This window comes from Haliotis rufescens, unplaced genomic scaffold, assembly GCF_023055435.1.
Source record: "Haliotis rufescens isolate VD_foot unplaced genomic scaffold, xgHalRufe1.0.p SCAF_21, whole genome shotgun sequence".
NCBI classification, from domain to species: Eukaryota; Metazoa; Mollusca; class Gastropoda; order Lepetellida; family Haliotidae; genus Haliotis; species Haliotis rufescens.
In genome coordinates this window covers 982362-1009007 of record NW_025963902.1, presented here as the reverse complement: position 1 = coordinate 1009007, position 26646 = coordinate 982362, and the positions used below count along the sequence as shown (strand labels likewise).

The 26646-nt window shown below is 45.9% G+C and overlaps 1 protein-coding gene across 1 annotated transcript in view; it reads left to right on the top strand.

The window, feature by feature from the left end:
• The window catches only part of LOC124141655 (eIF-2-alpha kinase activator GCN1-like), a 79459-nt gene that overhangs the window by 25782 nt on the left and 27031 nt on the right, over positions 1-26646 (top strand). Inside the window, exons 13-29 of the mRNA XM_048401066.1 lie at positions 4439-4591; positions 6150-6242; positions 7431-7506; positions 7830-7989; positions 8943-9135; positions 9432-9556; positions 10508-10686; positions 11131-11224; positions 14915-15031; positions 16088-16280; positions 18523-18857; positions 19903-20127; positions 21118-21245; positions 22438-22630; positions 23739-23975; positions 25357-25551; positions 26066-26312. Coding sequence (XP_048257023.1) covers positions 4439-4591; positions 6150-6242; positions 7431-7506; positions 7830-7989; positions 8943-9135; positions 9432-9556; positions 10508-10686; positions 11131-11224; positions 14915-15031; positions 16088-16280; positions 18523-18857; positions 19903-20127; positions 21118-21245; positions 22438-22630; positions 23739-23975; positions 25357-25551; positions 26066-26312 — 2943 coding nt within the window. The remainder of the gene's footprint in view (positions 1-4438; positions 4592-6149; positions 6243-7430; positions 7507-7829; positions 7990-8942; positions 9136-9431; positions 9557-10507; positions 10687-11130; positions 11225-14914; positions 15032-16087; positions 16281-18522; positions 18858-19902; positions 20128-21117; positions 21246-22437; positions 22631-23738; positions 23976-25356; positions 25552-26065; positions 26313-26646) is intronic.

Sequence of the window (26646 nt, the reverse complement as noted above, 5' to 3'; positions counted from 1 at the left end):
TGATCCATCACTGCTGTATGAATGCATCCTTCCACGGTAAGTGCTGGTGGTCGTCATGGTGATCCACCACTGCTGTATGAATGCATCCTTCCACGGTAAGTGCTGGTGGTCGTCATGGTGATCCATCACTGCTGTATGAATGCATCCTTCCACGGTAAGTGCTGGTGGTCGTCATGGTGATCCACCACTGCTGTATGAATGCATCCTTCCACGGTAAGTGCTGGTGGTCGTCATGGTGATCCACCACTGCTGTATGAATGCATCCTTCCACGGTAAGTGCTGGTGGTCGTCATGGTGATCCATCACTGCTGTATGAATGCATCCTTCCACGGTAAGTGCTGGTGGTCGTCATGGTGATCCACCACTGCTGTATGAATGCATCCTTCCACGGTAAGTGCTGGTGGTCGTCATGGTGATCCATCACTGCTGTATGAATGCATCCTTCCACGGTAAGTGCTGGTGGCCGTCATGGTGATCCACCACTGCTGTATGAATGCTTCCTTCCACGGTAAGTGCTGGTGGTCGTCATGGTGATCCACCACTGCTGTATGAATGCATCCTTCCACGGTAAGTGCTGGTGGTCGTCATGGTGATCCACCACTGCTGTATGAATGCATCCTTCCACGGTAAGTGCTGGTGGCCGTCATGGTGATCCATCACTGCTGTATGAATGCATCCTTCCACGGTAAGTGCTGGTGGTCGTCATGGTGATCCACCACTGCTGTATGAATGCATCCTTCCACGGTAAGTGCTGGTGGCCGTCATGGTGATCCACCACTGCTGTATGAATGCATCCTTCCACGGTAAGTGCTGGTGGTCGTCATGGTGATCCATCACTGCTGTATGAATGCATCCTTCCACGGTAAGTGCTGGTGGTCGTCATGGTGATCCATCACTGCTGTATGAATGCATCCTTCCACGGTAAGTGCTGGTGGTCGTCATGGTGATCCATCACTGCTGTATGAATGCATCCTTCCACGGTAAGTGCTGGTGGTCGTCATGGTGATCCACCACTGCTGTATGAATGCATCCTTCCACGGTAAGTGCTGGTGGTCGTCATGGTGATCCATCACTGCTGTATGAATGCATCCTTCCACGGTAAGTGCTGGTGGTCGTCATGGTGATCCATCACTGCTGTATGAATGCATCCTTCCACGGTAAGTGCTGGTGGTCGTCATGGTGATCCACCACTGCTGTATGAATGCATCCTTCCACGGTAAGTGCTGGTGGTCGTCATGGTGATCCATCACTGCTGTATGAATGCATCCTTCCACGGTAAGTGCTGGTGGTCGTCATGGTGATCCACCACTGCTGTATGAATGCATCCTTCCACGGTAAGTGCTGGTGGTCGTCATGGTGATCCACCACTGCTGTATGAATGCATCCTTCCACGGTAAGTGCTGGTGGTCGTCATGGTGATCCATCACTGCTGTATGAATGCATCCTTCCACGGTAAGTGCTGGTGGCCGTCATGGTGATCCATCACTGCTGTATGAATGCATCCTTCCACGGTAAGTGCTGGTGGTCGTCATGGTGATCCACCACTGCTGTATGAATGCATCCTTCCACGGTAAGTGCTGGTGGCCGTCATGGTGATCCACCACTGCTGTATGAATGCATCCTTCCACGGTAAGTGCTGGTGGTCGTCATGGTGATCCATCACTGCTGTATGAATGCATCCTTCCACGGTAAGTGCTGGTGGTCGTCATGGTGATCCATCACTGCTGTATGAATGCATCCTTCCACGGTAAGTGCTGGTGGTCGTCATGGTGATCCACCACTGCTGTATGAATGCATCCTTCCACGGTAAGTGCTGGTGGTCGTCATGGTGATCCATCACTGCTGTATGAATGCATCCTTCCACGGTAAGTGCTGGTGGTCGTCATGGTGATCCACCACTGCTGTATGAATGCATCCTTCCACGGTAAGTGCTGGTGGTCGTCATGGTGATCCACCACTGCTGTATGAATGCATCCTTCCACGGTAAGTGCTGGTGGTCGTCATGGTGATCCATCACTGCTGTATGAATGCATCCTTCCACGGTAAGTGCTGGTGGTCGTCATGGTGATCCATCACTGCTGTATGAATGCATCCTTCCACGGTAAGTGCTGGTGGTCGTCATGGTGATCCATCACTGCTGTATGAATGCATCCTTCCACGGTAAGTGCTGGTGGCCGTCATGGTGATCCATCACTGCTGTATGAATGCATCCTTCCACGGTAAGTGCTGGTGGTCGTCATGGTGATCCATCACTGCTGTATGAATGCATCCTTCCACGGTAAGTGCTGGTGGTCGTCATGGTGATCCACCACTGCTGTATGAATGCATCCTTCCACGGTAAGTGCTGGTGGTCGTCATGGTGATCCACCACTGCTGTATGAATGCATCCTTCCACGGTAAGTGCTGGTGGTCGTCATGGTGATCCATCACTGCTGTATGAATGCATCCTTCCACGGTAAGTGCTGGTGGTCGTCATGGTGATCCACCACTGCTGTATGAATGCATCCTTCCACGGTAAGTGCTGGTGGTCGTCATGGTGATCCATCACTGCTGTATGAATGCATCCTTCCACGGTAAGTGCTGGTGGCCGTCATGGTGATCCATCACTGCTGTATGAATGCTTCCTTCCACGGTAAGTGCTGGTGGTCGTCATGGTGATCCACCACTGCTGTATGAATGCATCCTTCCACGGTAAGTGCTGGTGGTCGTCATGGTGATCCACCACTGCTGTATGAATGCATCCTTCCACGGTAAGTGCTGGTGGTCGTCATGGTGATCCATCACTGCTGTATGAATGCATCCTTCCACGGTAAGTGCTGGTGGTCGTCATGGTGATCCACCACTGCTGTATGAATGCATCCTTCCACGGTAAGTGCTGGTGGTCGTCATGGTGATCCACCACTGCTGTATGAATGCATCCTTCCACGGTAAGTGCTGGTGGTCGTCATGGTGATCCACCACTGCTGTATGAATGCTTCCTTCCACGGTAAGTGCTGGTGGTCGTCATGGTGATCCACCACTGCTGTATGAATGCATCCTTCCACGGTAAGTGCTGGTGGTCGTCATGGTGATCCACCACTGCTGTATGAATGCATCCTTCCACGGTAAGTGCTGGTGGTCGTCATGGTGATCCACCACTGCTGTATGAATGCATCCTTCCACGGTAAGTGCTGGTGGTCGTCATGGTGATCCACCACTGCTGTATGAATGCATCCTTCCACGGTAAGTGCTGGTGGTCGTCATGGTGATCCACCACTGCTGTATGAATGCATCCTTCCACGGTAAGTGCTGGTGGTCGTCATGGTGATCCACCACTGCTGTATGAATGCATCCTTCCACGGTAAGTGCTGGTGGTCGTCATGGTGATCCACCACTGCTGTATGAATGCTTCCTTCCACGGTAAGTGCTGGTGGTCGTCATGGTGATCCACCACTGCTGTATGAATGCTTCCTTCCACGGTAAGTGCTGGTGGTCGTCATGGTGATCCATCACTGCTGTATGAATGCATCCTTCCACGGTAAGTGCTGGTGGTCGTCATGGTGATCCATCACTGCTGTATGAATGCATCCTTCCACGGTAAGTGCTGGTGGTCGTCATGGTGATCCATCACTGCTGTATGAATGCATCCTTCCACGGTAAGTGCTGGTGGTCGTCATGGTGATCCACCACTGCTGTATGAATGCATCCTTCCACGGTAAGTGCTGGTGGTCGTCATGGTGATCCACCACTGCTGTATGAATGCATCCTTCCACGGTAAGTGCTGGTGGTCGTCATGGTGATCCATCACTGCTGTATGAATGCATCCTTCCACGGTAAGTGCTGGTGGTCGTCATGGTGATCCACCACTGCTGTATGAATGCATCCTTCCACGGTAAGTGCTGGTGGTCGTCATGGTGATCCATCACTGCTGTATGAATGCATCCTTCCACAGTAAGTGCTGGTGGTCGTCATGGTGATCCACCACTGCTGTATGAATGCTTCCTTCCACGGTAAACCTGTGAAAGACTTTTCATCCAAACCTGGTACATATATTAAGCAAGGACTGAAGTGGTGCCTTTTGCTATTAAGGAATTTTTCAAAATTTGATATTTCCCTGTTTCCATAGAAACAAGTTAGACTTGTTACTGAAACAGAGGTAGGTGTCGTTTCCGGAGCAGAACTAAAAGACTATTCAACATTTTTCATCCAAACTTAGTACATGTATTAATCAATGGCTGAAGTGGTGCCTTTTCCTATTTAGAAATATACTTTGACCCTGTTCATAGTGTTTCATAGTGAAACTTTGCACTGACAAAGGCCAGGTTGTCAAATGGTGTGTTTTTCTATTTAGGGATGTTTTGAATTGATATTTTTTTCTGTTTCTGTGGCAACAAGTTTGATTTTGACCCTGTTCATAGTAATGTGTACCTGACATAGAAATACACTCTGTGTTGTGCAGGTGATACTCTGCAGAAAGCAAGTGAAGTGGTCCCGATCCTCATCCAGACATTGGACAAGGCCCACAAGCAGCCAACCCAGTCACAGATCGTCACCGAGGCTGTCTCCGCAGCCTGTCTTCTAGTCCGTCTCTCATTGGTCGATATTGAGTCAGGTGAGAACATGTTTCCTCTCACTGTTAAAGCTGTTCGCTGCACCTCCTCCAACTCACTCACCCATGCTTGGGGATCAGCTGGTCAAAATGGCCACATCTCAATAGTACATTGATGGGTGATCTGAATGTTTGCATATCCTCACACAGTACTGATCAGAGTATCATTTCCCTGTGGAAATTCCAGGTTACAGTTGGTCCCCAGAAACCCATGCTTGTCCCCAGTAACCCCTGCTTGTCCCAAGCAACCTATGCCTGTCCCTAGCAACCCATGCTTGTCCCTAGCAACCCATGCTTGTCCCCACAAACCCATGCCTGTCCCCAGCAACCCATGCTTGTCCCCTACAACCCCTGCCTAACCCTAGCAACCCATGCTTGTCCCTAGCAACCCATGCTTGTCCCCATCAACCCATGCTTGTCCCCATCAACCCATGCTTGTCCCTAGCAACCCATGCTTGTCCCTAGCAACCCATGCTTGTCCCTAGCAACCCATGCTTGTCCCCACCAACCCATGCTTGTCCCCACCAACCCCTGCTTGTCCCTAGCAACCCATGCTTGTCCCCACCAACCCATGCCTGTCCCCAGCAACCCATGCTTGTCCCCAACAACCCCTGCCTAACCCTAGCAACCCATGCTTGTCCCTAGCAACCCATGCTTGTCCCCACCAACCCATGCCTGTCCCCAGCAACCCATGCTTGTCCCCAACAACCCCTGCCTAACCCTAGCAACCAATGCTTGTCCCTAGCAACCCATGCTTGTCCCCAACAACCCCTGCCTAACCCTAGCAACCCATGCTTGTCCCCATCAACCCATGCTTGTCCCTAGAACCCATGCTTGTCCCTAGAACCCATGCTTGTCCCGAGTAACCACTGCTGGTCCCCATCAACCCATGCTTGTCCCCAGCAACCCATGCTTGTCCCTAGCAACCCATGCTTGTCCCCACCAACCCATGCCTGTCCCCAGCAACCCATGCTTGTCCCCAACAACCCCTGCCTAACCCTAGCAACCCATGCTTGTCCCCATCAACCCATGCTTGTCCCTAGAACCCATGCTTGTCCCTAGAACCCATGCTTGTCCCGAGTAACCACTGCTGGTCCCCATCAACCCATGCTTGTCCCCACCAACCCATGCTTGTCCCTAGCAACCCATGCTTGTCCCTAGCAACCCATGCTTGTCCCCACCAACCCTTACTGGATGGGTGGTCAGGCTCTGTGACTTGATAGATTGCCTGTCATCGTCCCCTGGCAGTGTGGAACATTGTCCCTAGCAACCCATGCTTGTCCCCACCAACCTTTACTGGATGGGTGGTCAGGCTCTGTGACTTGATGGATTGCCTGGCATCGTCCCCTGGAAGTGTGGAACATTCCTCATAATCATCATGTCAATCACGGGATAGTCTGGTTTAGATTCAATTTATTTACAGGCTGCTGTCATGTAGCTGGAATAATGCTGAGTGCAGTGTTAAACAACAAACGAACAAATAAGCAATCAGTTTGATTCACCTACTCACTCCAAAAGTAATTTTTTTTCACGTTCTGTATGATTCTTACAACTGTTACAGAAAGTAAACTTGGCACATTTTGGACGACAGTTCTGGACAACAAGAAACAGCTGCTGGTGAACGAGAAGTTTCTGTCGGCCGCCACAGATGAAAGTAAGGATGACCCATGAAGATCCGGGGTGGAATAGGACTTCAGCAACCCATGCTTGCCGTAAATGGTGACTCTCAGGCTTATTGTAAGAGATGACTAGCGGGATCAGGTGGTCAGGCTCAATGACTTGTTTGATGCATGTCATCGTATCCCAATTGCATGGATTGTCTGGTCCAGACTCAATTATTTACAGACTGCCGTCATGTAGCTGGAATATTGCTGAGTGCAGCGTTAAACAAACAAACAAACAAACAAACAAACATCAAGTAAGTCTTCAGAAACAAAATATGTTTGATAAATATATTAAAGTTAAACATTATACAATCTAAAGTTTACTTAAGTTGAATGTCCTAGTGTTACAATACATTGAGAACCTGTGTAACATACTTTCTTCACCTCTGCTAACAGTAGTAAATTCCTTGTTTTGAAAGAGTGGTCCCAACAGTCGAGATTATGAAAGACATTTAATGAGAATAAATTGAAAAGGTTCTTGAGGACAATGAATGACAATTATATAATCTCCGTTGTTTGCCAGGAGGTCAATAAAGTGTTGTATTATCACAAGATTATCTAAAATTTAAAACTAGTGCCCTTGGCAGGCAGTTTGGGAAAAATGTAGATTTTTGTTTAGAGTTGTTAGGTTCTTTACAATGTATTCAATCTAACATAATGTAAAATTAAAGCACTTCCTCTTTATTGGTCATTTTACCATTGAAATACAAGTCAGTTGCCAGTGGGTGATCCAGTCGTCTAAGGCACTGCTATTCACTGTTCAGAGTTGCGTCCCTTAGGCACGCCAGAAACCTATGATTGTGGGTTCGAATCCCGGTTCACCATTATTATGTTTCTAGGTTTGTCAGCACTATACCCATGCTTGTGGGTTTCACCGAAGTGGTAAACGTCTGAGACCTGCATCACTTTGGGCTTTCCTCCCACATTAAGCTGACACACCGTGATATAACCGGAATAGTGTTAAAAGCGGCGTTAAACCCAACTCACTCACTCACAATGAAATACAAGTCACCGTGATCAAACCTCACATTGGTTATAACAATATTAACACTAACAGGGAATTTTGATATTTCCATTTGGGAAGTTTTCCTGACATTTGCTGCAGACTTGAGTTGAATATCAGGCTCTTAGCAGGTTGTGACAAAACCATGCATCACTATGGTCTCCTTCCATTCCAGCTCTGCAGAACCTTGTGACGCTGGCCGAGAGGCTCATCCTGGACTTCCCCCAGAAAATGACTGAGACTGTGGCAAGGTAGTATATGTCAACAGTGAGGATGAATGTGTTAATATCAGGAATGTGTCCCCAATACCATAATCTTGTAATGAGAGTGATCCGACAGGTCTTGAAATTAAGCGTGAAAGTCAAGGTGTTCTTGCCTAAGTCGTATACTTATGGAGATTTAGGACCTGAGAATCAAATACTTTGCCAGCAAACCTCAAGGACACCTTCCTTTTTTTTAAACTTGGTCAGTAGTAAATTCTGTCTGCCGTAAACCGGGTTACCTTATCACCATACTTGCTGCCAAGATGTTATTGCCAGCATCATTGACTGACTCCCTCTCTCCCCATGTGTAGCCCGTACTACAAGCTGGTGATCTACTGTTTGACGCGCAAGGCATGGACAGTCAGGAAACACGCGATCAGCTCCACCAATCGGCTGCTCTCCCTGCTGGGCGGGGCCCAGGTATCGCTCTGTCTCATCAGGGAGTTCAACACTCTACTTCATGCACAGAAGGTATAATACTGCCAGCATCGTATGCTTGTTGTCCTTCCCTCCCACCCTCTCTCTCTCTCCCCCTCTCTCTCTCCTCTCACCCTCTCACCCCCCTCTCTCTCTCCTCCCTCCCTCCCACCCTCTCACCTCTCTACCCATCCTCTCTTCTACCCTCCCTCCCTCTTTCCCTCCTTTGCTCACAACCTCTCTCCCATGTTCTCTACCACCCTCCACGTCCTTCCTTCCCTCCCACTTTCCCACACCCACTCTCTGCCACCCTCCGACCCTCTCTCCCACCTTCCCACCTTCCCCTTTCTTTCTCCCTTCCGCCCTCCCTCTCTCTCTGCCACCCTCTCTCCCACCTTCCTCTTTCTCTCTCCCTTCCATCTTCTTTCCCTCTTCCCCTCTCTTCACTCTGCCACCTCCCTCCATCACTTTCTCCCACCTTCCCTCCCTCCTACCTTCCCCTTTCTCCCTCCCTCCCTCTCTTCCTCCCTTCCACTCCTGCTCAGACAGCTATGTCTGGCTAAGTATACAGCTAATGTCCGGAAAGCATCCAACATTGAAACTAAAACTTTCCCAATTGATGTTTTTAGATTATTGCATTTAATGCAATTTTGAATTGAGGAAAATAAGATTATTATTTTTAATATGCCTGCCATGTGCTCTTAGTGTTGATTCCAAGACAAACCCCTGACACAATATTTACAATGTTGGGTTGTGAAAAAGAAATGACATTATTTTTAAGTGATTTTTGTTTTCATATTCTCTGTGGAATTGTGCTTTTTTCTGTGATACTGGCCCTGACAGTCTGTAACTACTTGTGAGGGTCGTGATGATTTATTCCGTGTTGTGATGATTTAGTCTGTGATGTGATGATTTATTCCGTGTTGTGATGATTTATTCCGTGTTGTGATGATTTAGTCTGTGATGTGACGATTTATTCCGTGATGTGATATCTTCTTCTCTTCCAGCTGTCTGACTTCCAGAACTTCCAGATGGCGGAAGACGACAACCGTGAGGGCGCAGGAGACAGCGCTGTCATCCTCACTCCCAGAATCCTCTCAGATGCTCTAATCACCATCTGCTCAGTGCAGAAAGCTGATGTTAAGGAGGCGGAGTCTATTGCCTTGGCAACGCTACTGACAGCCCATCATCCTTACATAGGTAAAATACTTTCAGTGTTATTCAACTGGGACCCAGTGTGGGGATCTAGGACAGACTGGATCCCATGCACCAGTCCTTGTTCTAAACTCGAACCCAGTGTCACGATTTAGGGTCTTTCCAGACTGATGTGTAAGCTTTGTTTCATACACTGACCAGTCTGGATGAATTAGACGTCATGTTTTTCCCTTCGTCATGTGTAAAGAAAATGACATGTATGGCAACAGATTTACCACGAATTGTGGACAAACATTTAGCAAGGTTGTAAGACTAGGTTTGATTTTCGTGTTTTTTTTCAGCACATGCCAATTCCTGCGCGTGGGTGGATATTCTCAGAAAGCTGAATGTTGACGCAGCCAACTTCGTCCGCTGCCACATCAAGGATTGTCTCAACCTGGTCCAAACCAACGATAATCCCTCGGAGGTAGGATTGTCAGAGTAGGGTCATTTATGTAACAAGCCTTCTTCATAAGTGAGGCGGTGGCGTAGCCTTGTGGTTTAAGTGTTCGCTCATCATGCAAAAACACACACGATTCTCCACATGGGCACAATGTGTGAAGCCTATTTCAGGTGTCCCCTGCTGTGATATGGCTGGAATATTGGTGACAGCAGCGTGAAACCATGCTCGCTCACTTCTTCTTCTTTAACGTATCTGTGAATGATCATTGAACGACAGACCGCCTCTGTGGTCTAGTGGTAGAGCGTCCGCCCGGAGAGCGGAAGGTTCGGGGTTCGATCCCCGGCCGCGTCATACCAAAGACGTTAAAAGATGGTACTTGTTGTTACCCTGTCTGGCGCTCGGCATAAGGGGCTTAAACAAGGACTGGTCGGCTTGGAGTCAGTATACTGTGTCTGAGTGGGATATTCATGTTAAACTGCGGCATGGTAACTCAGTGAGCTAGCACTATAAATAGGCATCGGTCCGGACTAGTACAAGCAGCCACACAAACACACACACGTTCATGCACGTCGCTATATAAGTGCAATTATCTTGGACGCGACGTTAAACCCCATTTCACCTCACACCTCTTGTGAATCATTAATGTTATGTCCAGAATTCCTCATAATATGGTGTTGTATGTTTGTCACAAGAGGCAACTAAATGGATCGGTAATCTAGCCTGGTTAATTGTTGTGGGGTGATGCTCATAATATCAACCACTGGTTTGTCTGGTCCAGACGTATGTGTTCACATGTTACTGTTATACAGCTTGAATATTGCTGAGTGCAGCATTTAAAAACACCCAGGAGACCCACCTCAGAAGTGAGGTTTTTAAGATGAGTGAAAGCAACTGACGTTGAACAATTACGCAGCACTGGAAGAGTAATTCCACACTTTGAACAATTTATCATATAATATGGTGTCATCTCCACAGAGCGTGTGCAATACGGTGAGCACACTGGCATTTGTGGAGCCGGCTGCCATCTTGCCACCGCTGCTGCGTTACGTCCTTGAGATTCTTGGGAATTCGGATCTAACGCAGGTCACTCAGACCGAATTCAAGATCTTCCTCACTCCTGACGGTCAGCTGTACGACAACTCCATCATTGAGAGGTATGTACAGGACAGCATCAATCAGTCAGTTAGTATACTACTCAAATTTAGTTAATATGAAAGAATTGTGTGTACTCAGACTTGTATTGTATTGTTAAACTCTCAGGTCTTTTATGTATAAAATCCCACTGCTGTCGTATAGCTGGAATATTGCTGAGTACGGCGTTAAACAACAAACAAACAAACACGTTGCAGAGGTGCTTATAATCCACGCTGCTTTAAAGAATCTTTTTCAAGTACATGCACAAGTGCAAGAGATGTGTTTTTACATTTGTTTCCCAATGTTCATGATTGAGAAAAATATTATGACCTAATTTGGAATGTGTAATTTGAAATGTTTTCAAATTAAAATCTTGTCTCATATGTTTTTCTGACAACGGAAATATTTGAGTGGACATAATTCATGGGTTGATGTTATTTTTTGTGATGTTTCCATGGTTACAGTGCCATGAAGTCTGAGACAAAGGAGACCAACATTAAGCGAGAGAACCGTCTGTACTCCCACAAGGAACAGATGGCAGAGTTGGAGCTGCGGAAGGTGAGGAGTGGCGCTGAGGAACACTCAGATGGGTCGTTCTTGAACCTGACATCACATGGAGAGTCCACATTGGTTGCCAGGGCAGAATAGAACCACATGCTTGTCTCTCTTGGGTTTCCAGAGCAGTCTAGGTCCCCAGTACCTCATGCTTGTCTGTCTGGGGATTCCAGTGCAGTCTAGGTCCCCAGTACATCATGCTTGTCTGTCTGGGGATTCCAGTGCAGTCTAGGTCCCCAGTACATCATGCTTGTCTGTCTGGGGATTCCAGTGCAGCCTAGGTTCCCAATGCCTCGTGCTTGTCTGTCTGGGGATTCCAGTGCAGTCTAGGTCCCAAGTACCTCATGCTTGTCTGTTTGGGGATTCCAGTGCAGTCTAGGTCCCCAGTACCTCATGCTTGTCTGTCTGGGGATTCCAGTGCAGTCTAGGTCCCAAGTACCTCATGCTTGTCTGTTTGGGGATTCCAGTGCAGTCTAGGTCCCCAGTACCTCATGCTTGTCTGTCTGGGGATTCCAGTGCAGCCTAGGTCCCCAATGCCTCATGCTTGTCTGTCTGGCGATTCCAGTGCAGTCTAGGTCCTCAGTACCTCATGCTTGTCTGTCTATCCTAGTCTCTATGGGGAATCCAGATCTGTATGCCCCAGTATCCTATGCTAGTCTCTCTGGGGAATCCAGATCTGTATGTCCCAGTGTCCTATGCTAGTCTCTCTGGGGAATCCAGATCTGTATGTCCCAGTGTCCTATGCTAGTCTCTCTGGGGAATCCAGATCTGTATGTCTCGGTGTCCTATGCTAGTCTCTCTGGGGAATCCAGATCTGTATGTCTCAGTGTCCTATGCTAGTCTCTCTGGGGAATCCAGATCTGTATGTCCCAGTATCCTTTGCTAGTCTCTCTGGGGAATCCAGATCTGTATGTCCCAGTATCCTATGCTAGTCTCTCTGGGGAATCCAGATCTGTATGTCCCAGTATCCTTTGCTAGTCTCTCTGGGGAATCCAGATCTGTATGTCCCAGTATCCTATGCTAGTCTCTCTGGGGAATCCAGATCTGTATGTCCCAGTGTCCTATGCTAGTCTCTCTGGGGAATCCAGATCTGTATGTCCCAGTGTCCTATACTAGCCTCTGGGGAATCCAGATCTGTATGTCTCAGTGTCCTATGCTAGTCTCTCTGGGGAATCCAGATCTGTATGTCCCAGTGTCCTATGCTAGTCTCTCTGGGGAATCCAGATCTGTATGTCCCAGTATCCTTTGCTAGTCTCTCTGGGGAATCCAGATCTGTATGTCCCAGTGTCCTATTCTAGTCTCTCTGGGGAATCCAGATCTGTATATCCCAGTGTCCTTTGCTAGTCTCTCTGGGGAATCCAGATCTGTATGTCCCAGTGTCCTATGCTAGTCTCTCAGGGGAATCCAGATCTGTATGTCCCAGTGTCCTATTCTAGTCTCTCAGGGGAATCCAGATCTGTATGTCCCAGTGTCCTATGCTAGTCTCTCTGGGGAATCCAAATCTGTATGTCCCAGTGTCCTATTCTAGTCTCTCTGGGGAATCCAGATCTGTATATCCCAGTGTCCTTTGCTAGTCTCTCTGGGGAATCTAGATCTGTATGTCTCAGTATCCTATCCTAGTCTCTCTGGGGAATCCAGATCTGTATGTCCCAGTGTCCTATTCTGGTCTCTCGGGGGGATCCAGGTCTGTATGTCCCAGTGTCCTATACTAGCCTCTGGGGAATCCAGATCTGTATGTCCCAGTGTCCTATGCTAGTCTCTCTGGGGAATCCAGATCTGTATGTCCCAGTATCCTATGCTAGTCTCTCTGGGGAATCCAGATCTGTATGTCCCAGTGTCCTATTCTAGTCTCTCTGGGGAATCCAGATCTGTATGTCCCAGTATCCTATGCTAGTTTCTCTGGGGAATCCAGATCTGTATGTCCAAGTATCCTATGCTAGTCTCTCGGGGGAAACCAGATCTGTATGTCCCTGTGTCCTATTCTAGTCTCTCTGGGGAATCCAGATCTGTATGTCCCAGTATCCTTTGCTAGCCTCTATGGGAAATCCAGATCTGTATGTCCCAGTATCCTATCCTAGTCTCTCTGGGGAATCCAGATCTGTATGTCCCAGTGTCCTATGCTAGTCTCTCTGGGGAATCCAGATCTGTATGTCCCAGTATCCTATACTAGTCTCTCTGGGGAATCCAGATCTGTATGTCCCAGTGTCCTATTCTAGTCTCTCAGGGGAATCCAGATCTGTATGTCCCAGTGTCCTTTGCTAGTCTCTCTGGGGAATCCAGATCTGTATGCCCCAGTATCCTATGCTAGTCTCTATGGGGAATGCAGATCTGTATGTCCCAGTATCCTATACTAGTCTCTGGGGAATCCAGATCTGTATGTTCCAGTATCCTATGCTAGTGTCTCTGGGGAATCCAGATCTGTATGTCCCAGTGTCCTATCCTAGTCTCTATGGGGAATGCAGATCTGTATGTCCCAGTATCCTATACTAGTCTCTGGGGAATCCAGATCTGTATGTTCCAGTATCCTATGCTAGTCTCTTTGGGGAATCCAGATCTGTATGTCCAAGTGTCCTATGCTAGTCTCTCTGGGGAATCCAGATCTGTATGTCCCAGTATCCTATGCTAGTCTCTCTGGGGAATCCAGATCTGTATGTCCCAGTATCCTATGCTAGTATCTCTGGGGAATCCAGATCTGTATGTCCCTGTGTCCTATGCTAGTCTCTCTGGGGAATCCAGATCTGTATGTCCCAGTGTCCTATGCTAGTCTCTGGGGAATCCAGATCTGTATGTCCCAGTGTCCTATTCTAGTCTCTCTGGGGAATCCAGAATTGTATGTCCCAGTGTCCTTTGCTAGTCTCTCTGGGGAATCCAGATCTGTATGTCCCAGTGTCCTTTGCTAGTCTCTCTGGGGAATCGAGATCTGTATATCCCAGTGTCCTATGCTAGTCTCTGGGGAATCCAGATCTGTATGTCCCAGTGTCCTATTCTAGTCTCTCTGGGGAATCCAGATCTGTATGTCCCAGTATCCTTTGCTAGTCTCTCTGGGGAATCCAGATCTGTATATCCCAGTGTCCTATGCTAGTCTCTGGGGAATCCAGATCTGTATGTCCCAGTGTCCTATTCTAGTCTCTCTGGGGAATCCAGATCTGTATGTCCCAGTATCCTTTGCTAGTCTCTCTGGGGAATCCAGATCTGTATGTCTCAGTGTCCTATGCTAGTCTCTCTGGGGAATCCAGATCTGTATGTCCCAGTGTCCTTTGCTAGTCTCTCTGGGGAATCCAGATCTGTATGTCTCAGTGTCCTATGCTAGTCTCTCTGGGGAATCCAGATCTGTATGTCCCAGTGTCCTTTGCTAGTCTCTCTGGGGAATCCAGATCTGTATGTCTCAGTGTCCTATGCTAGTCTCTCTGGGGAATCCAGATCTGTATGTCCCAGTGTCCTATTCTAGTCTCTCTGGGGAATCCAGATCTGTATGTCCCAGTATCCTATGCTTGTTTCCCTGTGGAGATGTAAGGTAATATGAGACAGCTCAAGTCCAGGTGATCTCGTGAATGATGATGAGGTCCCTGTAGACATCAAACAAGAGGTCATCCTCAACACTACTCACATTTGGCTGAAGTGCTTTGGCTTCAGATATTATAATTGATAACCTTCTCAGTCTGCTGCTTGAAGCTGTCATTTTGTAATTACCAGGAACTGGAAAAGAAAAAGGGGAAGAAGGACTCCGGACCAAAACTGACCAAGAAACAGGAAGAGATGGTCGCTGCACAGAAAGAGAAGGAGGCTGAGATCAGGAACAGGCTGCGAGGGGTGAGAGTTATGTCCCTTAGATGATGGTCACAGGCCATCCCTGCTCATGGCCTTGACCTTGTCAGCACCATGGGTTTCCCTTTGCTAATTTTCCTCTACAACATGTGTCACTGTTGGCGTTCCTTCCACACTTCGCGATATGACCGAAATGCTGTTTAAACCAGTGTAATGAGTGACCTTCAACATATCCCAAGGTGACTTGCAAATCTTGTGAATTCCAGTGATTCACCATGATGGAGTTAGGATTATTTATTCCAGACTTCTTGTGTTGACAACAGGTTTACCTGTGATGTTAGATTATGGCATTTATTAAGTATTTAGTATTACTACAAAATGAGTTGACCTGTGAAGATCCGGGTTAGGTTTTGTCTTCAACAACCCATGCTTGTCTTAACAAGCGAACATGCTTGTTATAAGAGGCGACTAACGGGAACAGGTGGTCGGGCTCACTGACTTGGTTGATGTATGTCATTTTATCCCAATTGGGTAGATCGATGCTCATGATGTTAATCACTGGATTGTCTGGTCCAGAGCCAATTATTTACAGACCACCATCATATTGGAATATTGCTGGTCTTAAACAACAAACAAACAAACAAAACAAATGAAGATGGTGGCATGTGTTCCTATGCACAGCGCACAAGTCACAAATCAAGTGAAGTTAAGCAACATTGTTTGCGGAGAGTCCTTGGATGGGTGACCACGTTTCAGCAGCTTGGCTCCTGAGAGTTTCTAGGGCCACAGTCCTGCCCAACAATGAAGCACATGTAACACAAGTGGCGTCTCCTTGGGCATGTGTCTTTGTTTGAAATGTGCCTCTGTTCACCCAGCAGTGAATGGGTACCAGATAGGATGAGATGTCATTGTGGTTGTTAACCTTCTAGCACCTCACAGGCAACTGGTTGTATACTCCCCAGGGAGCTGAGAATGATGAGTGCATACTAATCCAGTGACATGGGTAATAATAGTGCTTTGAACATGCCCGTGTGGTGTGGAAATATGCGCAGTATAAATGGCTTGTTATTGTTACTATGAATGAGATCATCTGTTCCGCAGCTTGATACAACACTCCAGTGTGCCTGCAGCTTAGTGATGGCTGCTGTCAAGGGCAACAAGTCTTCATTCTGCGTCTACATGAAGGACATCTGTGCGTTGTTGTCTCCCTTGCTTCAGTCCCCCCTGGCAGCTCCGAGGGCTAGTCAAGTATTTGTGGATCTCGGCCAGGCGGCATTCCAAGATGAACTTCAAGGTCAGATAGTGTGATTTCCCAAGGTCATTCTCACAACTGTTTTTCCCAAGGGAATCCCATGATAATCTTCATGGTCAAATAGTGTAGTTTCCCAAGGTCATTCTCACAACTGTTTTTCCCAAGGGAATCCCATGATAATCTTCATGGTCAAATAGTGTAGTTTCTCAAGGTCATTCTCACAACTGTTTTCTTTAAATAGTTCTTGACCAGGGGTCCGGAAAATTTAAAATCCCAATCGGACATTTGCATTTAGGCCACGCCCCCTTCAAATAGCGTATTTTAGTACGACTTTTCACACACATTACAAGTTTACGTATTCATAATATGATGAATTATGAATTGTTTCAATTTAAATTGTTTAATTCACCGGACAATTAATAACAAATAATATCATTTTAGATTTACATGGAAAACATACGTTTGTTTCTATTATAATAACGATCTGTTAACGTAGTGAACGGTCTAATTAATATTCATGAGTTATATTCATGAGTCTGCTCAAGTGTACGCGTTGTAACATTTGGATCGAGACTATTATCCCATATTTGGTTATCACGTGACCTCACGGGAATTTTTTTTTTTTTTAAACTAAAGATTTTTTTAAAAACAAGACAGATAATTTAATCACAAATAAAAAAATATCGTTGATAGCAATAGTTATTTGAATACTTTTTTCATCTGTACTTATTTATTGACCATAAACAAATTGGATATCGATCGTCCGAGAAAGCAAAATGGCGGTCAATCAAGATTCAATATATGACTAGCTACTGAAAACAATAAAATCTGCAAATCCTCATTGTATGTCAACCAAGTGAAAGTCGTTAGCCACGACTTACAAAATGATCGTCCAGACTTTGAGGGTTTGGCAGATCCGCTCAACTGATCTGCATCGGTCGACTGGCTGTCGTCACGCTTTCGCTTCTTGTCTGAGGTTACGTATCGTAGCATTGTGAGGATAATGAGGTACATCGATGATGCAAGGTATTAATGTACAGTTGTAAACACCTTTCACTCAAATTAACAAGATGTTCTCAGTAATTAATCCTCGATTAATCAGTGTCAACTCAGTTTATTGCCTATTACAGTGATTGACCGATTGGACTATCATGTAGGTACGATGTATTTACAGCAATCAAAACAAACAAAGCTTGTCAGTGTAGTTAATCTTCATTGTGTTGCAACTGCAGACAGAAACTGCTCAGTCCTAACTGTTGATCATGTTCCGGTCAAAATTTAAGAATGTCCGGACAATACTTTTTAAAATGTCCGGTAAGCAATATTTAAAAACGGACATTTGAGATTCCCAGTCGGACATGTCCGGCGCATATGACGGTTTCCGGACCCCTGTTCTTGACACAACAAATTTATTCCTTGTTGCCTGGATCTTCACAAAGTAAATATGTAGAGATTTTCTTTTCAATGACATCTTGTGCTTTCAAAGGCTGAAAAAAAGAAAATCATTGGCACATGAACACGTTTCAAAAGCTATTGATATAAGGGTTAGATGTAACTGTTTTTAATGTTTAAGCTTAATGGCCTATGCCAACCATTTTAGGGCTAAATTAAATATGACGTGATTTTTTTACATCCTTGAAAGTATTTAGTACATCTGACAAGAGGGTATAATTCAATATTAGTGGGCCCCCTTTAGGATCCAGGGAAGGAATTGCTCCCTAGTGACCTATGCTGATCGTAAGAGGCGACTTAATGAATCAGGCTGTCGGACTTGTGATTTGGTTGATTGCATGTGGTCGTACCTCGATTGATTGTTGCTCACAATATCGATTACAGAATTGTCTGGTCCAGGCTCTGTTATTTACAGGCTGTTGTCATATCTGGAGTATTGCTGAGTGCGGCGATAAATAACAAACAAACAAACAAACAGACAGACAAATAAACTAAACTGTATTAGTGTGAGCAGTATGACTAATACATGTACTTGTATATTTAAATAGACCGCCTCCGTAGAGTGTCCGCCAGGAGAGCGGAATGTCCCCCAAGTACAGTAAACTATGTTTATGACGAACTGACGGATATAACAAACTGACTGATATAATGAACTTATGGTTTTTGTCCCAATCATTTGCTGTATAGATGTAGTATATATGCTTATGACGAACTACAGTTATAACGAACTAAACTTAGTGGTCCCTTTGAGTTCGCTATAACCATAGTTCGATATGAGTGTGTTCGTTATAACCGTAGTTAACTGTATTCAGCTTTGACGTGTACATTTCAGGTATTGTTGTGAGCAACGTGACCCTCAGACAGTTGGAGCCAGTGTGTGATATCTCTGTTAGCTGGACTCATGAACCACGTGCTGAGCAAGCAGCCCGTGTGGTCCAGCTGCTGCACCGTACGGCCGACCTACATGTGGTGCCGGACGAGAGGGAGCAGTCATTGTTCCCGGCCTGTACATTTGCTTTTATTTATTACTTGGTGTGGAGTGTGCTGAGGAAGGGAGGGGCTGCTGTGGCGGGAGACGAGGGTGTTTGTGCCCTTGCGTTACAGCTCATTACTGAGCATGCCCGGATGAGGAAGGTTGGAGAGGACTGCGACACGTGTGGGGAAGAGGTACGTTACAGACATGTTACAGACAGTGTCGGGGATGGGGAAGAGATACGTTACACCCATGATACAGACAGTGTGTCAGGGATGGGGAAGAGATACGTTACAGCCATGTTACAGACAGTGTGTCAGGGATGGGGAAGAGATACGTTACAGACAGTGTGTCGGGGATGGGGAAGAGATACGTTACAGTCATGTTACAGACAGTGTGTCGGGGATGGGGAAGAGATACATTACAGCCATGTTACAGACAGTGTGTCAGCGATGGGGAAGAGATACGTTACAGCCATGTTACAGACAGTGTGTCAGCGATGGGGAAGAGATACATTACAGACAGTGTGTCGGGGATGGGGAAGAGATATGTTACAGCCATGTTACAGACAGTGTGTCAGGGATGGGGAAGAGATACGTTACAGACAGTGTGTCGGGGATGGGGAAGAGATACATTACATCCATGTTACGGACAGTGTGTTAGGGATGGGGACGAGGTACGTTACAGCCATGATACAGACAGTGTGTCAGGGATAGCAGGGTTTTGTGACCCGTCTATTTTGTCATTATATTATAGCTATTTCAGCTGGAATAAATTTTGATGCAAGGCCCGACAAGTTTATTTATTAAAGATGAGCCTACAGTTTCTTTAAGGGGTAGCGTAGCAGTTTAAGCATTCTCTGATCATGCCGAAGATCCCAACATGGGTACATTGTGTGAAGCCCATTTCTACTGTGCACCACCATGATATTGCTGGAATATTGCTTATAGCGTCGTAATACCATACTCACTCACTATTTCCTTAAAGTTATTTGAAAGAAAACATAAGCTCATATCAGTCCTCATAACAGTTCTTTCTCCCTTTTTTTTGCCTACTGTCTTTTGGTATTCTGAGCAAGAATTTCTGTATTACTAAGAATTAAATTAGTCTGCTCAAAGAATGGATAGCAAGACATGATTACGAAGGATACTGTTGAAGATGTTGGTCCTTGTGACAGTGTTGTCGTCAGTGAGACATGTATGGCTTGATGTGACGTATGTCCTTCCATTGCACGTCCAGTACGACCCGAGTCAGCTCCCTCTGAGGCAGCTGCTGGAGCTGTGTCTGCAGGTTGTGGGCACGATGCCAGGGAGTTCACAGCAGCACGCCACGCAGGCCTTACGGGAGCTGGCCTGTTGCAGCAACGGCGACACGGGCTGTGCCACAGTCAGCAAGGAGGAGATCACAGTCCTGCTGGAGGGGCTACAGTCACCCTGCACTGCTGTCCGGGATGCCTCGTTACAGGTGAGTTAATCCTTGTTACAGGTAAGCTGTGCCTTGTCATGGGTAGGCATGGTGTTGTTACAGGTAAGCTGTACCTGTTTGTAGGTAAACTGCCTCTTTGCAGGTAAATGTGCCTATTACAGATAGGCTGTACCTCGTTACAGGTAGGCTTTACCTCGTTACAGGTAGGCTGTACCTCGTTACAGGTAGGCTGTACCTCGTTACAGGTAGGCTGTGCTATGTCATTGGCAGGCTTGTTATAGGGGCAAGAATGCATTATACCGGACACCTTCCACCATTTTGGTAAGGGATGTGCATGAGCTCATTCATGAGTTATGGTCTCCAAGTTTTTCAGACACCATTTTTGTCGCCTCGCTAAAATAATGGGGTTTGGGGGGCTTGCCCCAACGTAATGGCTTGAATTAAATGCTTTCAGAAGTAAATGTAATGTTTAATTACCAATGTAGATCCAGAATATTACATGTGGCTGCGACGGATGTCATTGATGAGGTTGTCACATGCCATTATGGAACTTCTATTTTCGAGTACTTTTTTTATGATGATGTCCAATTGCTAATGTTTATGCATTGCTTTGATATTCAGATTCAAAGGTTATATCATATTTACCATACAAGTGCAAGCAGGGTTATTTTATTTGATTATTTTGAGCTTTATCAATCATCCTAGTTTTCAAATAGTGATGCTGTCGCGTGTGGCTTTATTAGAAGCATCAAACAAACATGGAGGATAGGTGTCCGGTATAATGCATGTGTAGTGTTATAGGTTACTGCTTGGCTTCTGAAGATGGATTAATGTTTGCAAATGTTGTTCCAATTAATTGATTCCATTGATGACTGAGTTCAGTTTCTATCCAAGTAATCAATTATAATATTTCTGATTGCTGAGTTGACTGTCTGTATATGACATTTTCCCCTTCTCCCCGTTGTTCAGTGCTTACAAGCTCTGGAGACTGTCTGTATGTGACATTTTCCCCTTCTCCCCGTTGTTCAGTGCTTACAAGCTCTGGAGACTGTCCTGCCAAACATAGATGACAGCTTTGATCTTGGACTGAATATTGCCAAAAGAGTGTGGGTTGCGTCAAATGATGTTGAAGACCATGTGAAGAGATTAGCAGAAAAGTAAGTAAAACGGGCAGTGTTGATCAGGGGTTTGGGCCGAAATGCCACCTTAGTCAGTTGGAGTTGGTCAGAACAACAACACCCCATAAATGTGTATGACCCGTGAAGATCTAGGCTAGAATAGGTCTTCAGCAACCCATGCTTGCAGTAAAGGGTGACTACGCTTGTCCTAAGAGGCGACTTATGGAATCGGGTGGTCAGGTTTGCTGACTTGGTTGATGCATGTCATCGTATCTTAATTGCATGGAACGATGCTCATGATGTTAATCACTGGATTGTCTGGTCCAGACTCGATTATTTACACACCGCCGTCATATAGCTGGAATATTGCTAAGTGCGGCTTTAAACAAACAAACCAAAAAATCTTAATTTTATGCTTTTATCGAGTCGTGTTGATATATTTGATATCAAAAGACACTCAGGGGATATTCTCTATCTATTCCGAGGGGGAATGTGATGTTATTGTGTCAGGAACTGTACCCACAGGAACATATGTTACATCTGTTATGTGGCGATTCCCAAATTTAAACAATATCTTAACCCTAGAATCTGAACATAAAGAATTTTATGTGAAACCAACAAACAGCCAACAAATGGTATACAATCAACAGTTGTATTACAAAATTAACTAGGTTTACAAATCAATATAAATTACTGTACAGCAATTACAATGGCATTACACAATAGAGTGGTAGTACAATATTCAATGGCAGTATCAAATGTGAGAGCAGTGGAAATGACTATGACAATAATCACCTCGCAGCAACAGTGGTCAGAGATAGGCCAAAGCTGAACACCCAAGGTGTAAAAGTGATCTTCACACGAAAGCTGGTCTTGATGAAATGCGAGATGAGATGGGGACACGCCTGCTCCAATTATATAGTCTAACCAGCTTCCAGAACTTTCTACGCAGTACTTCACCAGTCCAGTGTCACTAGAACATCCCAGAATATTCCATGTTTCTATAATGCTTGACATCCATTCATGCTATACCGAAAGTATACAGATAATTCAAGCATCTAAATATAATAACTTCCTCACCACTGCTCCAGTAAATAGTACTACGTTCTTGACAACTAATCATTGTCCAAATACAATGCAATGAACTTCTTCTGAATCTCAACAGAAACTATGTAACATTGTTTGATTAAAAATTACACTACCATATAACACGTCTGATATTGACTTGTAGACTGAAGGAAGATCTAGATCTGGAGGAGCCATACGAGGAGTTGAGCAGTGCGTTAGTGGAGGATGTTATCCATGACGAGGCAGTGATCCGCCGTGCCGCTGCCGAGACACTGGCCCAAGTGCTGGAGGTTCACCGGGAATTTGTCCCTCCCACAGTGCAACTCTTGCTGCAGAAATACGAGGACAAGTTATTTGTAAGTACATCAGTCATACCCCCATCAACTTGGATTCCACTCGTTGAAAAATGCTTGGTCAAAACAGGATTAAAATCAGGTATCATATTCCTCTGAATTAACAAAGCCTTTCACTCACAAAACTTGCATATGAATACATCGAATACATCGATTATGTCAATAGCCTACTTGTAACAATGGTTACGGATGACCCATGTGAACTGTATACGTTTAATATCTTAACAAATTTGAGACAGTTTTGATGTTGAGATGACAAAACTTAATGAAATGCACACAAATGATTATGAAAGTTTTAAGACATGTTCGGTAATTTTCTCATTGAAACAAACGATGATAAGAATTAAAACCACATGAGAAAAGTGAAAAAAATCTAAAGTCATCGGTTCCTAATAAGAATAAGAGGTATCTAATTTACAGTTAAACTACATCAAATTTCTGAACACAGAAGGTTTATACCCTAATTACTTACTTCAAACCCCTGGGGCGGTCGGGTAGCCTAGTGGTTAAAGCGTTCGCTCGTCGCGCCGAAGACCCGGTTTCGATTCCCGACATGGGTACAATGTGTGAAGCCCATTTCTGGTGTGCCCCGCCGTGATATTGCTGGAATATTGCTAAAAGCGGCATAAAACCATACTCACTCACTCACTACTTCAAGCCCCAGGTACTTCCTTTGTCAGGTTTCGTTTGGAACTGTGTCACCTGTTGTCACTGACTGACTAATCACTGACCTGACATATTGTATTTATGTGCACATTCCATGAAAACTTGCAATGATTAGGCAACAAAGATTAAAATTGGCAACAGAATCTTGGAAGGACATTATGTTAAAGAGGTTAGCACACTTGTGCGTTTTAGAATGGTAAATGGTCTGTGTTAGGAAGAAACACTATGTACAAGGCTGACTAAATACAATGTTTATTCCTACGATAAGATATTTACCATCTCAAGATACACTTCTGTGGTAACCTCTATTCATATCGCAGATATTGCATTGTCAGCAAAATACTCTATGTGTGGATATTATAATATTTCTTTCCCAATTTTCCTGCCGCGATGCATTTAATTTGAGGGAATTCCTGTCATCCCATTATTCACTTCTACCCCTCAGATGCCGCCTCCGCAGCTGGACCAGTTCGGGCGGTTAGTCGAGGAACAAGCCCCAGACTTGTGGCACGCCAGGTCGGGTATCGCTCTCGCCCTCCACAAGATGGCAGCACTAGTCCCGCAGGACAGCATCTCCGATCTGTTCGACTTCTACGTTCCTAACGCTCTCGGGGACAGGAACCCTGACGTCCGCTCCCAGATGCGAGATGCAGCACTGTCCTGTGTCAACACCCACGGCAAGGTAGGCCCCTACAGAGGGGTTGATAGTGTAGTGTAGTAACCATTCTGTTTGTTCATGTGGGACACTCCCTGTGGTATGTTCACTGGAAGACTGTCCTGTGTCAACACCCACGGCAAGGTAGGCCCCTACAGAGGGGTTGATAGTGTAGTGTAGTAACCATTCTGTTTGTTCATGTGGGACACTCCCTGTGGTATGTTCACTGGAAGACTGTCCTGTGTCAACACCCACGGCAAGGTAGGCCCCTACAGAGGGGTTGATAGTGTAGTGTAGTGACCATTCTGTTTGTTCATGTGGGACACTCCCCGTGGTATGTTCACTGAACACTGTCCTGTGTCAACACCCACGGCAAGGTAGGCCCCTACAGAGGGGTTGATAGTGTAGTGTAGTAACCATTCTGTTTGTTCATGTGGGACACTCCCCGTGGTATGTTCACTGAAAGACTGTCCTGTGTCAACACCCACGGCAAGGTAGGCCCCCTACAGAGTGGTTGATAGTGTAGTGTAGTAACCATTCTGTTTGTTCATGTGGGACACTCCCCCGTGGTATGTTCACTGAAAGACTGTCCTGTGTCAACACCCACGGCAAGGTAGGTCCCCTACAGAGGGGTTGATAGTGTAGTGTAGTAACCATTCTGTTTGTTCATGTGGGACACTCCCCCGTGGTATGTTCACTGAAAGACTGTCCTGTGTCAACACCCACGGCAAGGTAGGGCCCCCTATAGAGGGGTTGATAGTGTAGTGTAGTAACTATTCTGTTTGTTCATGTGGGACACTCCCCGTGGTATGTTCACTGAAAGACTCCTGTGTCAACACCCACGGCAAGGTAGGGCCCCCTATAGAGGGGTTGATAGTGTAGTGTAGTGACCATTCTGTTTGTTCATGTGGGACACTCCCCGTGGTATGTTCACTGAAAGACTGTCCTGTGTCAACACCCACGGCAAGGTAGGGCCCCCTATAGAGGGGTTGATAGTGTAGTGTAGTAACCATTCTGTTTGTTCATGTGGGACACTCCCCGTTGTATGTTCACTGGAAGACTGTGAATGGCATTACACTCAACTCACTCTTTCAAATAGTTGTTTGACTCCACTGGGAAATGTCATTGTTAAATTGTTGATGGTTAAATGTAGAAGTGCTGATACCGGTTTTATTGTTTGAATTGTTGGATAGGGGTTCCTTAGAAGTTGACGGATGACAAAGTAAACACAATTTAGCATTTCAACTTCTTTATTTTACTGTAATACCGACATTTGACTTTAAGCGGTTGTTGTTCAAGATCTATGATGTCTCTGTATGCAGGTTTTTCTATAATGTCATGCAAGTTCTGATGTGTAGCATCATGTTACGTTGTGAAGAAAGTAATCCTTTGACCCGCTTGTTTGCAGGAGAACGTGAATGTGTTGTTGCCAGTGTTTGAGAACTTCATGGCGAATGCGCCCGACACCGCCCAGAACGACACAGTCCGACAGAGCATCGTCATCCTCATGGGAACGCTGGCCAAGCATCTGGACTCGGACAACCCCAAAGTCAAACCAATAGCTGCCCAGCTGATCAGCGCCCTCTCTACCCCGTCACAGGAGGTGAGTGTCGTCACTGCACCAAGGAGGCGGTCGTGTGAATGCAAACCTGGCAGCCTTGTGGACAGCTTGGGTTGTATACTCCCCAGGGAGCTGAGAATGCAATTGGAATACATGTTGATCCATTGACTGGAGTAATAATGTCATGGACGTCTTTAGGGGTAATGTTGGGACCTAAATGCGAGGGATATGCTATGTATTAATCATTAACAGTTTAAAGTAGCCTGACTGGATGTGTGTTCTGGAGCCATGCACTACCCCGACTGTGTACTGCTGTAAGATTACTAAAAGAGAAACCCGTGGGAAGTCTGAGCTAGAATTATGCTGGTCGTAAGAGGCGACTTAATGGATTGAGTGGTCAAGCTCGATGACATGGTTGGGGGCGTATCATGGTACCCCGATGGAGTGCTCACTGCTCACAATATCAATCACTGGATTGTCTGGTCCAGTTTCAATTATTACAGGCTGCACAAGAGATTTCTAACGACTTGCTCTCATGCTACCCCCTCTCTAACAGGTGCAGGAGGCTGTGGCCAACTGTCTGCCCCCCCTGGTGCCATCCATCAAGCAGGGTGCCCCCGACCTGGTGCAGCGGCTGTTGCATCTGCTGCTGGAGTCGGACAACTACGGCGAGCGCCGCGGGGCTGCCTACGGCCTGGCCGGTCTCATCAAGGGGATGGGACTGCTGGCCCTGAAGCAACAACAGATCATGGACACGCTGACGGCAGCCATTCAGGACAAGAAGAACCCACGCAAGAGGGAAGGTAGGCGGATGCAGGGTAGGGGTGTCACGATAAATCGAAATATCGATATATTGCTATTGGTAAGCACTTAAAGGCAATAAATCGATTGTTAAATCAGTTTCCGATCAATAGCATCAATTTCAGTTAGGAATATCGATAGTTTCGATTTTATTCACCATATCATGTGATTGAGTCATCGAAACACCCTTGCGAACGCAGCCAAGTGAAGATTAGAGTTAACTGCCCTTGATCCTTAGCAACCGGTCTTTCTTAAGTAAAATGGCGGAGGGTGACAGTCAAGTGGAGTTTGTGACAAACTTGGATGGAAAATCGAGGGTTCTTTTCTTTAATTATT